Here is a 13106-nt window from a genome sequence, read left to right on the forward strand (position 1 = left end):
TGTATCGTTTTCCATACGATTTTATAACGACTGTCTGTTTCCTATTCTTCCTGCTTCGAGACCCTTCCGGAACGTGTGTTTTTCTACATACACGCTCGTGGTATTTTCTAAAATTATAGAAGACGTTAGAATAGTTGCGTCTACGAGATATGACGAAAAATGAAAAAAGCAAAATACGACGGATGAACAAAAAAAAATATAATCTGTTGTGCTCTTCGAGAAAGGGTTTAACGACAAGGAGAAAACGAAGAGATTGAAAAAAAAAAAAAAAGAACTTTCTAGTGCCAATTTCGTAGTTTATAAATATTATAACGAAATTATAATTTTCTATTATATTTTTTTATAATATTTATGAAGGAACACAGACACGTATATACGTACACACACGTACACATGCATGTTTAGATAACACGTGAGCAGATGTAGTCGAGATAATGAGAAAAGCTTCTTCTTCGATGAACGAGAAACGTGACATTTTTAAAATTAATCTAAAGAAAGTTAAGCGAATACACGTATAAAGGAAAAAAAAAAAGAGGATAGTAGGTAGAGAGAAGGTCGAGAGGGTTCGATCGACGAGTATCGGTCAGAATAGAAGCTAATCGGTCCACGAACCACGGATAATAATATTAATTATAACATTAATAATAACGATGAAACGATAATTGATAACTTTATAATTGTATTAATCGTTGATTAATCGCCTAATGCTCAGACTAGTGCTAACACTAGTGAAAAAGAAACACGGAGGAAAGCGAAGAAATAAAGAGGACGACTAGTTGCGCGGACTAGTCATCAGAGGCTGCTAGTTAGAGATAAAGTGAATATTTAATATTGATTACTATTGATAAATTAAGCAGTTAACTAAGTAAAAAGAGAGTACGATTTATTTCACGATCGATGATGATTAAGCGATATAACGGCGCGCGTGAATAAGAGGACGAAGATGCAAGTGAAACGGAAGAAAACGAAGAGGAAGAAGAGGAGGAAGAAGAGGGGAAAGTCGAAGAAAAAAAAAAAAAACTAGAAAACGAGACTATAAAAAGGAATTTCGGAGAAGAGAGGACGATGTTTCGAGATAGTGAGAGATCTATAGTTATTATACTACTTAGGAATTTAGTGTAACGTCGCGCAATGATAAACGAGATAATGTAACATCGAACTCAATGACAACGAAGGTCCTAAACTATAATATTGTATATTGTCCAAAAGTGCTTTCCGTCGACTGTACGTTAAATGAGGGTGTCCGACGATGCGGAGCGAATCTGTTTTTCTTTTTCTTTTTTTCTTGAAACTTGACTCTTTCGCTGCCAACTTTCAAGAACCAAGTCAGCCACGATATGTAATCTATCTTTTTCCAAGTTCTTAAAGGCGTATAATATCATTTTCAAAAATATTGTAAGAATTAAGAAGGAGAGAAATTCTGATTGTGACAGCGCGAGGGTTGAAAAGCAAGCACGAACGGCGACTTGTCCACTTTATAACACCTAGCGATAGCGATTGCCAAGGAACTCGTTACGTGAAATGCGTTTAATATATTCGCTAGGCGACCAGGTAGTTTTACGAGATGATTCTTCCTGGGTTGGTGTAAAGTTTTACGAGAATCCCTTTTGTTTTTTCTCTCTTTCTCTCTTCGAGTAAGATTGAAAGGGTGCGCGGCGTTCTTGCCCATTAGCGACGACTGGATCCGACGATCGTGCAACTCGATTAACTCGCGGTTCCATTCGTCACTGCGATCCTAAAAAGGAAAACAAAGGAGAGAGACGAAAGTTGTACGTTGTCACGAGCGGTTGCTTTTAAATATTAGTTCGGTTTTGTTCCGTTCCTAGCGTTAATTACACAAGAAATAAGACGGCGCCCGATCGTTCAACGCCCGATGCTTCACTTTTTCATTCTATCTCCTCCCCTGACCGTTGGTTTTTATTATATTTGCTCGCATATCTCTGCTTTTATGTGTCTTTAAAAAATTAATATTCGTAGGCGACTAACGCTGCTTTATAATCCAGAGGTTTTGTTACGAGTGACTTGTTCGAGGTTTGATTGTTCCGCTGTGTTATTATTAACTTGTGGAAGATACAGTAGAATTTCATTTATTAGAGCAAGAGGTTAAAAAATTCATCTTTAGATTCCCATTTGATCTCAAACATTGAAATTGTAAAGAGAAAGGGTTTAGGATCGAGTCGAAATCGCGATTAAATGGGAAGAATGGAGACACCCTGTCAATCGGTTCGTAGTGATAGTACAAAGAACTTGAGACTAGCAATATCGATAACTAGCGTTAGAAGAAAGAAAAATGAAAAAAGAAGCGTAACATTTACACAGACTCGAGTTAAAGAAATTAAAAGGAGCGATACGATGCTACTATTCCTATAAAAATTGCTTCTTACCGCTACTAATAATATTACGAAGCGACGATAAATACCGCTGCAACTATATTGTTAATAACTACGAGGGAAAGAAAAACTACTACTATTATTATAACTACTACTGTACAACAATTACCACCACCACCATACCACCATCGCCATCAGCACCACCACCAAAAGAAGACAAAATAGAGAAAGTCACTTACCACCACAGCACCACCACTACTCTACCACTACAACTAATACTATTACTACTACTGTTACTACTACTACTAATACTGCTACTACTATTACTACTACCACCACCACCACCACTATTACTATAACTACTATTGCTACTACTGCTGTTACTACTACTACTATTACTACTAACACTAATACTATTACTACTATTACTACTACTACCAACACTATTACTGTCACTACTACTGTCACTACTACCACTACTGCTACTGCTGCTACTACTACTATTACTATTACTACCGTTGCTACTATTGCTATTACTACTAACACTACTAGTATCACTACTGCTGCTGCTAATGCTGCTACTACTACTATTACTAACACTATTACTACTACTACTATTACCACTACTATCACTACTACTACTACTACTACTGCTACTACTGCTACTACTACTACTATCACTACTACTGTTATTGCTACTATCGCTACTACCACTACTACGACTACTACTACTACTACTGCTGCTGCTGTTGCTGCTGCTAACACTACTACTATCACTACCACTACTACTACTACTACTACTACTACTATTACTAATTAATAACAACGCTATTGTAAGGTAAACTACTACTATGTTACTGCTACTATTAATTATTAACTATTAATCGTAAGGTGGAAGGCGACCGCATACAACTGTTACTATTACACCGCCTATTTCAACTACTAAGGCGCGCCGTATGTTATGGGAGAGGAGGGGCGCTGCTATTGCTGACTACTATTAATTCACACACTAACTAAACTACTAATCGCTTTACGACTACGGTTACTACGGGAGAATGATTCGTTAATGTAAAAAAAAATATATATATTGATCAATATATATATATATATATATTGATCCAACGCGAAACGAATAGGGTACGTTAAACACGCACGCTCAGGGTGGATCATCCTTGGTTTTTAGATGAAAATAATTATTGTTCGTTAAGTCGTTGGTATTAAAAGGGATGCAAAGGCTTTCTAATTACACCTTCTTAAATAATTGAAGGTTTAATCGAATGTTTTCTCGAACAAGCGAAAAGATTTCGTTGGTGACAAATTTCTATTTGAAAGTAAATCCATGCTTGTACCGTAATACGAACGATTTAGAAGAGGGTGGAACACCCTGGCCATTCTTAGTTGTTACGTCACGCACAGGGGTAGAAAGACAGCCGAATTCATCGATCCTAGATCCGATCGATCAAGAATTTCGCACACTCCGTTCGAATCCTTCGCCAACCACCCTCCACGAATTTTTTTCCCAAAGAAGGATTTGTCAATTTCCTAGACGTTTGAAAGAAATATGGAAAAAGTTGAATTGCTGGATAGATGGGTAGACATAGTAGAAGATCTAGAGCTTCCTTTGGGGGTGGTTAGCGTGAGGTGGTCGAAGGGATCGCAATAGCTGTATAAAGAATTTTAATACTTTCGTCAATGCCAATTGGGATTATAACGAGACTTCGTGCTCTTATTTTGTTAAAGGAAGATGGGCGGGCACTCGACGCCGATTAATAATAAGAAAAAAAGAAAAATTAGAAATTTCACGGGGAACTATAACAAAGCGAAACCAGGGTGGTTCGGGATACGTATATTACCGCAAATGGACTTCTTACGGTGATCTTTTTTCAGTTTAATTCGCTGGAGTTTGTACGGGATTTTTCGAAATTGATGATCAGGAATCACGTATCGACATATAAAACTAATCGCTGTTTATATAAATAATAATAATTTGGTACGGTGGAGAAATTAGAAAATTGGATGTTGGACGTTTCGAAAGTTCCTCTTCGTTAACTTTAACGTTATAACATTCTTTTTATTCTAATAAGAGTGATTATAGGATGTAATAATTTTATAAAAGAATATTTAAGCATAAAACTTGGAAAATACGTGATTCGAGGATTATCGACGTACGATTTCAAGAATGCGAATAGAGTAGAGTGCCAATTAGGGTAGAGCGATTACAAAGTAGTATTAGGTCTTCCCGATAGGGTGAAAGGTCGTGGTTAGGTCGGCTTCCGAGAAAGAATTCACGACGGAAGATTTATTCTTGATCCATATCTAAAATTAATGGAAATGTTAAATTCGAATGCAAATCGAAACTCTCGAATTCAAATAAAACTTTTATTCGAAAATTCAAATCCTTGAATTCAGATTCCAAGGAGAATTTACCACTTAAATTTCTAGTTACAACTTTCCAAGTTTCACGAGTAAGTACGTGATAATGGACTTTATGCGAAAAATCTGTTTATTGGAGAGAAGAAAAGATAATAAAGCGAGGAAATTAAGAGAAATCTTTCATCGTAGAGCCTGGTGACCGCTTGATTTCGCGATTAGTTGATTCGAGAGTGCAGCCAACCGCGTTTCCGCTCGATACGACGACGTCTGAAGAACGTCGAGCTCGCGTCGCGCCGATCTCTCTCGGGGCATCCACACAAACATTTTCTATAGCGTCTCGAGCTGCCTTGAACCGAAAGTGCATTAAAAAATCGTCCGCACGACAGCCGATCGGAATTCATTGCGGCTGGGATCACGATTCCAACACGGAATACAAAAGAACAATGAAAAGAAAGAATTTAAAGAAACTACCCTTAATTCTAAATAACACGTTAGTTAGGTATTTTGTATTTTATAGCGATTGTTGTGATATCGACGAGGATCGAACGATAGCAGTTATGTTTTCACACGAACGAATTATTCGAATGTTGATCGTAATGATAACTTAGAAATAATTGCCTTGTTACGAGTGGAAAATCCGATATTTCGCTTAATCGTAGCTAGTAGATAAACTATTTAATTGCATATCTCGCGATAATTTGTAGTTTAACTAGCAGCGTAGTAATTTATTAAGAGAGTGATAATTTGAATAGTGCGCTATTCGAACGCTAGAGAATAATTTCAACCCTCGAAATCAACCACGCTTTCCCGAATACTTAATTCCATTCTAAATAATTAATTTTCCACCATACCAACTAGTATTAACCTATCAAACCTTTCCACGTTATTTCTCCGAGGAATGTTCGCACGGTGATTAAACCTTTGCTCGATTACGCTCTTCGCTATTCCTTTTGACCCTGTTGTCGCTACCCCTGAATAACTATCTCCGAATACCATTTATAAAATACCAACGACGCGACAAGAAGATTAAAAATAGACTATAAACGAGGAAAGGTTCGACGAAAGTGATCCTCAGCCGCAACCGGAACTTCCCACCGGCACGACAGTGCGCACGAGGACTTTTTCTACGTAAGATAGAATATTTCTCTAGTAGAATTTGGGGGCAGGGGGCGGGGGGAAGAGGGTTAGAAGGAAAGACGATAGACGAGGGATGTTTTTCTCGCGGAACAGGCGAGGGAAGCTTAATTACGCGACTGATAGTCGCGCGTCTCGATCGAGGGAAAATATCGGGTTCGAGGATGAAGAAATATCGACTGGATATCCCGGGCCACCCACTGTGGCAATTCACCTCGAAGGTGGATCGATCAAACGAAAACAGCGATTCTTCCGTCGAAATCACCGCAAATCTCGACGAGGAAACTCTGTGCGAATGGGGAAAAAATCATCGAAAGTCGAGACGTCGTTACTTTTCGGGCAATTAAGCGTTAACGAGTTAAAAAAAGGGGGAGGGGGGGGGGGAAGAACAAAGGAAAGACGGTGAATCGTCTGCGTAGAATTTAAGCTTGCGGGGGACTGAAGACGTATAATAAATTATATATATTTATATATATTTATATATTATCTGTATATATATAGATAATATATATAATATATAATAATATATATATAATATATATATATATATAAAACATGTAAACGCGTAGCTAACGAACGATTAACTTAGCGAGCACTGATTAACGAGACGAGAAGAAAAGATTGTTTTTGGATTCTTCTTTTCTTGTTTTTTTCGTTGTTGGGGATGTGTGGTTAGGGGGTGTGTTGCGAGAATTCAATAGATGAATATAGAACGCACGAGCATGCGAAGTGTAAGTTCAGCTACGAAAATAACGATAACAATAATATTAATAATAATAATAATAATAATAATAAATAATATATATATATATATAAAGTTTAACGGTACTTAACGACACACTGATAATTGTAAACGACGAGAAACAGCGATGAGTAACATAGTGCGATTATTACTACCTATTATTACGGCAATACGATGATATACATATATTATAATGATGAAATACAATGATATATTTATCGAATATTTATTAAGCAAACGAGAATAGCACACATTGTGTAGTATCGGTTGTACAAAGTAGGCAACGAGGCGAAAACACGCGAGCGATTTATTTCGTTTTTCGAAGATAGTATCGAAACTCTCAGGGGTCGTCGAGGCTTGGCGCTGTTAGGAGGTCGCGATTTTCATAGTTTTATGTCTCTTCTGATTTTAAAGATAGACATTCAAATATAAATTTATAACATACGAATTTGGAATATTTCATTTATTCCGCCGGTAACTTACAACTTTCTTTCGCCAAACGCGCAATATTCTACACAGCGATTTCACGCTTTACACGCATGATCGTCGTTTGTCTACTATTGAAAACTCCTAGTTTACTCGTGTGCGACTCTTAACGCTCCAAACCGAGCATCCCCGAAAAAAGCGAGCAGGCGACTAAAGAGCACGAAAGACGCGACGGGAGGAAGAAAAAGAAAGGGAAGAAAGAGGAAGCCGAGAACGCGAACGTTCGATCACCGACGACGGTGGTCGGAAGCTCGCGTATATTTTCGTCTCACGATCCTTTTTTTACGATTGTGAACGAGGTTCATGTTATATATCAGGGATTAGACTAAATAGTATAACGATACGCTGCGAAGGAGGTGGCAAGAGAAAAACGCGACGGAAAGGCAGAGAGCACGGCGAAACAGCGGAGAAACGTTAAGAGATGAAACGAATGAAATGAAAAATGAAGTAACTTAATAAAGGAAGAAACCGAGGATGGTTGGCCTTTGGGAAAGGCAGAGCGAGGAAGAGGGCTGTGACGAAGGCGGTGATACCGATAAGTGGGAGAGTCAGACGCGTTAAATTAGATTTCTCTATTCAAAGAGTGGCTAAAAAGATTTTAATTATTCGGTTGACAAACACGCTCTGCGAAGTAATTTTTTTTTTTTTCTTTTTTGTTAATAGAGAACTTCGGATTCCCAGCTTTGTTGAGTTTCGCTGAGACAAAAATACGTATCAACGATAACATATTTCAGTATTTTAAACATTGGTAATTCTTTCTTATACTAATTTCTACGTGTATATTTGGACTATCGGCCATTAACATTAAAATAAAGCATAGATCTAGCGTTGATATAAAAAAAAAAAAAAAAACGATCGGCATACGAACTCGCAATTTCCCTTTCAATTCAGATAGTTAGGAAAACGAATTCACGGAAAACCATTTCGAACGACGTATATTAATGAAGATCTCTGTTTCGATTTATGCTTCTTGTAATTACGTTTCTGCGAGAAACGCCCGAGAAAACGATAAGTACGACTGACCAGCCCTCTTTCCATAGAGACGATCGACCATCGAATATTAATGCTTAAGAAAAACCAAAGTTGTGATAAGCGTGGCGGGACTGGAAACCATGCACGATATCGAGGAAATTTTTAGAGGATGGAGGAGAAACGAGAGAAAGAAGGGGAAAAAGAGGAAAACGGAGAAACGAGCGATACGGGGTGCGTGAAACGACCTCGACTCGCGAACGGAGCTGGCAACCCTCCGACGAAGGGACACTGACAAGGGAGAGGCTTCTTTGTCACCTTACCGCGCCAATTATACGTTGTGTCCATACTGTCTCAATTAATATAATGTATTATATTATATATATAATATATATTATATATATATATATCCGACAATATTGATTATTAAAAATTCTTAATATATAAAAGAGGAGAAAAAAGAAAAGAGTAAATGTGAATGTTGGCCGAAAATTTATCCCCCTTTTGAGTTGTTCCAGATTTCAATTTTATGCGTCCGTATATAATTTCAAGTATGCTGTTGTAGTCTGATTTTCAAAGATATCGATCAACATACATATTTCAAGATCTTTTGTACGTTTTATTGATTTTCATGACTAATTCTTCTTTTACCTTTCCTCTTTTTTTGTTTCTTTTTTCTTTTTTTTTTCGTCCTAGCTTCTTTTCATCCAAAGCTATTCTTGTACAATCTATTCGTTCTATACGCAGAGCTAAAGGATGCAATGGGATTGAGAAAGAAGACACGAGGTGAAAAAGTGAAGTACAATTTATTAATAATATACGCAGCCATTCTCGACATTCGGTGCATCATTGCAAAGATGATCGAAAACAATTAGTACACTTGGATACAACCATATCGGAAGCGACTCGTCGCGACTATCTTCTTTACGTTCTATATATGTATATAAATACCTCGTAATTAAAATATAGATATATACATATGTATTATATATATTATATATATCATTATCGTATATATATATATGTATATATATATATCTGTACAACCTGGACATACGCGTCTACAAAATAATCATTCATCTAATCGCTAATTTTCTTTTCTGAATTTATTCGTCGTTAACCCCTTGTGGTCCGCTATTTTTGTCTCCTAGAAAGTCCGCGGGAAATGTTTCGTTGTTAGAATTGATTAAAAATATAGGAAAGAAATTAAAAGGAAAGAAAGAGAAGAATGCTATTGCGGTAAAGAATCAGACCCCAAAAGGTTAAAGAATCGTAGAGCACGTGCAATCGAATTGTCGAACGAGCTAGCCAACACTGACGTGAGAAAATAAGAAATGCATTTTGGACGAAATTCGAGAGGTACAGTGGTTTGTTTAACACCGATCGCAAGGTAACGTCGTTCTTTCTCCGTGATATGTCGGTCCTGAAAGTCGGAAATACAAAGCGACAGCGCGGCGATCGATTCAGCGGATTTACTACGTTCAACGAACGATTTGTGTTCAACGAACAAGATAAAAAGAAGAAAAAATTGAAAATATTACAGAACCAACGAAACACTACAAACGAAAGTGAAATTTCAACATAGTTCTTTTAACGATATAACGAAAGATTGGCCCTCAGGGGAAATCGTTGATTATACCACAAAAATACTTTTCTCTTTTTCTTTTTTACAACTTCCTCTCTAAATCGGGAATTGATGGATAGGCGAGGGAAACTTCCGTCCCTTGACGATAAACAAAGCTGCAGGAAACAGAAACCAAGGACGGAACACGTATGCTTCGATGTAAACGCAACAGACTAGAAACGATCGAACGAAAGTTTCCACTCGCCGCTCGCGTCTTCGCTTGCAAACGGACCATTTCATGGGGAACGGTCCTCCTTTCTAAAGCTTCGACAAAATTTCTAACGCGTACATTAACTGCGTTTGACAAGCTTCTCCTTTACAACTACAAATTCCCTATCGTTGTAATACGCATCATCTTTCTTTGCAATCTGCAAATTTTCAGGTCGAAAAAGAAAGACGAAGATTAAATTATAATCAAAGGGATATATCGTTCTCTTTCCAATAAATTTTTATATTTACACTCTTTCTTCGATTTGGGCCATCTCAGCTATTTCAATATTAAATATATAAAAATATCTTACTTCTAGCAGATTCTCTCTCATTTCCGATTATCAACAAAAAGGTAACTTAATTCTTGTCGTAAGCTCTTAAAATTTTAACACGTTGACTGTCACGCGAATTTTACATATTTTCCCCATGGGAGATGCAATAGATTTTAATGAACAATACTGTGCGTTTACTCTGGCAATGTTGTCTAAATCCTTCACATTGTTGAACATTTCTTAGTGCATGAAATTTATCTTACTTTGGTCATTCTAGAAAATTTAATAAAAAAACACGCGTCACTGATGTCAACGTGTTAACAATATCCACATTGCTGATTACAAATGGATCTTAGATCAAACATTCGAAACCATATTCTGTTCACTCGCTTATGAACGCTAACCGTCCATATTATATATATATATCATCATAATTATAAATAAAAAGAGGTAACTATCGAAACAACGCAACTGTGAATGCATCGACATACTAGTGCATTTCTCACGATACGGTCACGCACTAACACCGATCTTCACGAAGCTTATTTCCTACAATTAAATAAATAAATGAAAATACTTGTCCCGGTAAAGTAAATGCCGCTCTATTCTTCTTCGAAGTATTCTAAGCTTAACCACTAATAGCTATGATTCTCGTCTCATTTTCTCTACAGCTATAGATGCAGCTTTCTTAAAATCGTGCTCGTTTCACGAAAATACATGTGTTCTCTTTCTCTCTTTTTCTTTTTGTCTGTACAGGTAGTCAGCCATCTTGGGCTTCGTAAAGAAAATATCGCTAGTCTAATGATATCGACGACGAAACGCTTGAATCACAAAGATATCAGTTTAGTCAAAGTATCTTTGCACGTGTTTGGGTGATCATTTGACGTCTTGAAACGTTTCTTACAGAATATAGTTGTGTTGGAAAACTTTGGAAGATTTTTGAAAAGTAAAAAGAAGATCGTTGTTGGAAATTTAGAATTGTCATAGGCGGCCAGAGTTGGAAAGTTATCTGAAAATTAATCCAAATTAGTAAATCCCATTGGATTCAACTCGTCAAGAAACCAATTGACTATAGTGATACCTTAAAGAGTCCCAAGCAACACTTCGTCGATTCTTTTACGATTTTCTTATTTTCTTCGATTGCGAACTCGTAGCACTTAAGTCACTTTTCTTCGTCTCTTTGGCTCGTCCTCCGGGTGAAAAATATATAATGGAGTCTTAAGGACGACGCTCGTACTGTACGTTCTAAACTTCTATCGAGTGAACTTAAGCGCCCTAATGGTAATATCTTTAGAAATCTCATTCAGGGAAGAGTCCATCCATGCACCGAATCTACGATAATCGCGTCTCAAGTGTGTATGTGTGTGTATTTTAAGTACGAAAATGCCCAACCACTGCAACAACGTTGGGAAAGGACCGGAAAAACCGGTCTCCGTTATACAAAATTCTGTAAGTACGTTTTATCGGCCGAGCCGCGGTGTAGTGGAGACATCCACAATGGAATGTTCGACGATTACAGGCTATAATTTAATAATAAGAAGGGAAAGAGGGAAAGGATTGGCCGAGTATCGCTGTGCAAACGTAAGGTCCCGTATTCTTCGTGGTCTTTATGGACGTTGACATCTTTCTTGGTGGTTTCAGACCTTGATTCCAAGGAATACCGGACAGATAGGCATAGCTTTGATACGCGTCTCACGGAGTATACGGTAAAAAGTTCCGCTGTTAGTCGGACACGCTCGAACAACGACGATATCTTGTGAGCTGCGACGTCATGGACTATTCAAGATATTCAATACTGCATGTTTTAAACGTTTCCGAATTTCAAACTTCTTTCAAAAAATGTCAAATCTCCTCGTTACCAATTCTACGACTTTCATACATTGGTAAACTTTAAAGTATAGATTCAACGATATTTTTAGACAGTTTTTCTGTTTCACAACTACAAACGTTTCTTCGTAGTCGTGAAAAGATGTTATGGTATACCCAGTTATCTTTGGAGATGTGGTCGCCGTGCGGGACAATTGTTCGTTGTTCCCGCGCGCCACGCGTCGATATCGCGATAACGATTAATTAGGGCAAGTCGAAGGAACTATGCGATTTGAACGTCACCGTGTTCGTTCGGAAACGCGCGTTTGTCGTTCTCTTACTTTAAGCAACGCAACCTTGATGACCAGCAGATCGACTACTACTCGCCACTAACAGAAACAGGTCCGGCCGTGAACTGGTTCCTGGGCTCGTCTCGTGAATATGTTCACTAGTTGGCAGTGTACCCTGTCGATAAATCACAGTAGGTCAATTACAGTTGCTCGCATTAATATTCGGACACAGCACTACCTCTGTATTTCTTGACTCGTGTAAGAGGGAATGATTCGAATATCGTGTTATTTGTTCCACGAAAATATGCATCTCTTATGCAAAGCAACAAACAGAGAGATGGTGATGTGTCCGAATATCAATCTGAATATCATTAATATTCTTCTCATAAAATACTCAAATAATTCGTTTTATCTGTACTTTTTTTTATCCGTACGCTATTGGTATTTTAAACGGAAATTAAGGGTCGATAAGGTATCAGAGATATCAAAGATCGGCAATGAAAGGATAGTGGAAGCTTACGTGTAAACCATCGAAGCGGAAGTGAGCATGAAGAGTCTGTAAATATACGAACGAGTGTTTACCTGATTTTCACATTGGAGCTATCGATCACCTCGCCGTCGCAGTTCCATACGCTCAGGCTCGAGTTCAGATAGCGGTTGCTAATCTCGCTAGTAGACTGCATGTGCAGGGTGGGTAGAGTGCGGAACGTGAACTCCCTGGCTCTGTACACCTCGACGAACGGCAGATCGTACTGGCAAAAGAAAACAGACTAGCTAGATCAATTCGAACGATCGTCGACATTTTCTAATGTCGATTTTCTAATACTTTTGAAATAATTAGCAAACTGTAAATCGGATTTTTATATCGTG

At 37.7% G+C, this 13106-nt stretch overlaps 1 protein-coding gene across 2 annotated transcripts in view; it reads right to left on the reverse strand.

Annotated features, from left to right (window-relative positions):
* Nucleotides 1-10873: 10873 nt before the first annotated feature.
* Nucleotides 10874-13106, reverse strand: part of Cerk (Ceramide kinase) — a 28323-nt gene continuing 26090 nt past the window's right edge. Inside the window, exons 7-9 of one of the 2 annotated variants that reach the window (XR_011802196.1) lie at nt 12819-12988; nt 11222-12411; nt 10874-11149 (exon numbers count right to left, since the gene is read on the reverse strand). Coding sequence is in view for 1 of the 2 variants with exons in the window: in XM_072020655.1 (XP_071876756.1) it covers nt 12336-12411; nt 12819-12988 (246 nt within the window). In the remaining variant the exon portion in view is untranslated. Of the gene's footprint in view, nt 12412-12818; nt 12989-13106 lie in introns of both variants that reach the window. The other variant, XM_072020655.1, reaches the window with a different exon arrangement.

The sequence above is a fragment of the Bombus fervidus genome, chromosome 17 (genome assembly GCF_041682495.2).
Source record: "Bombus fervidus isolate BK054 chromosome 17, iyBomFerv1, whole genome shotgun sequence".
Classification (NCBI taxonomy): Eukaryota; Metazoa; Arthropoda; class Insecta; order Hymenoptera; family Apidae; genus Bombus; species Bombus fervidus.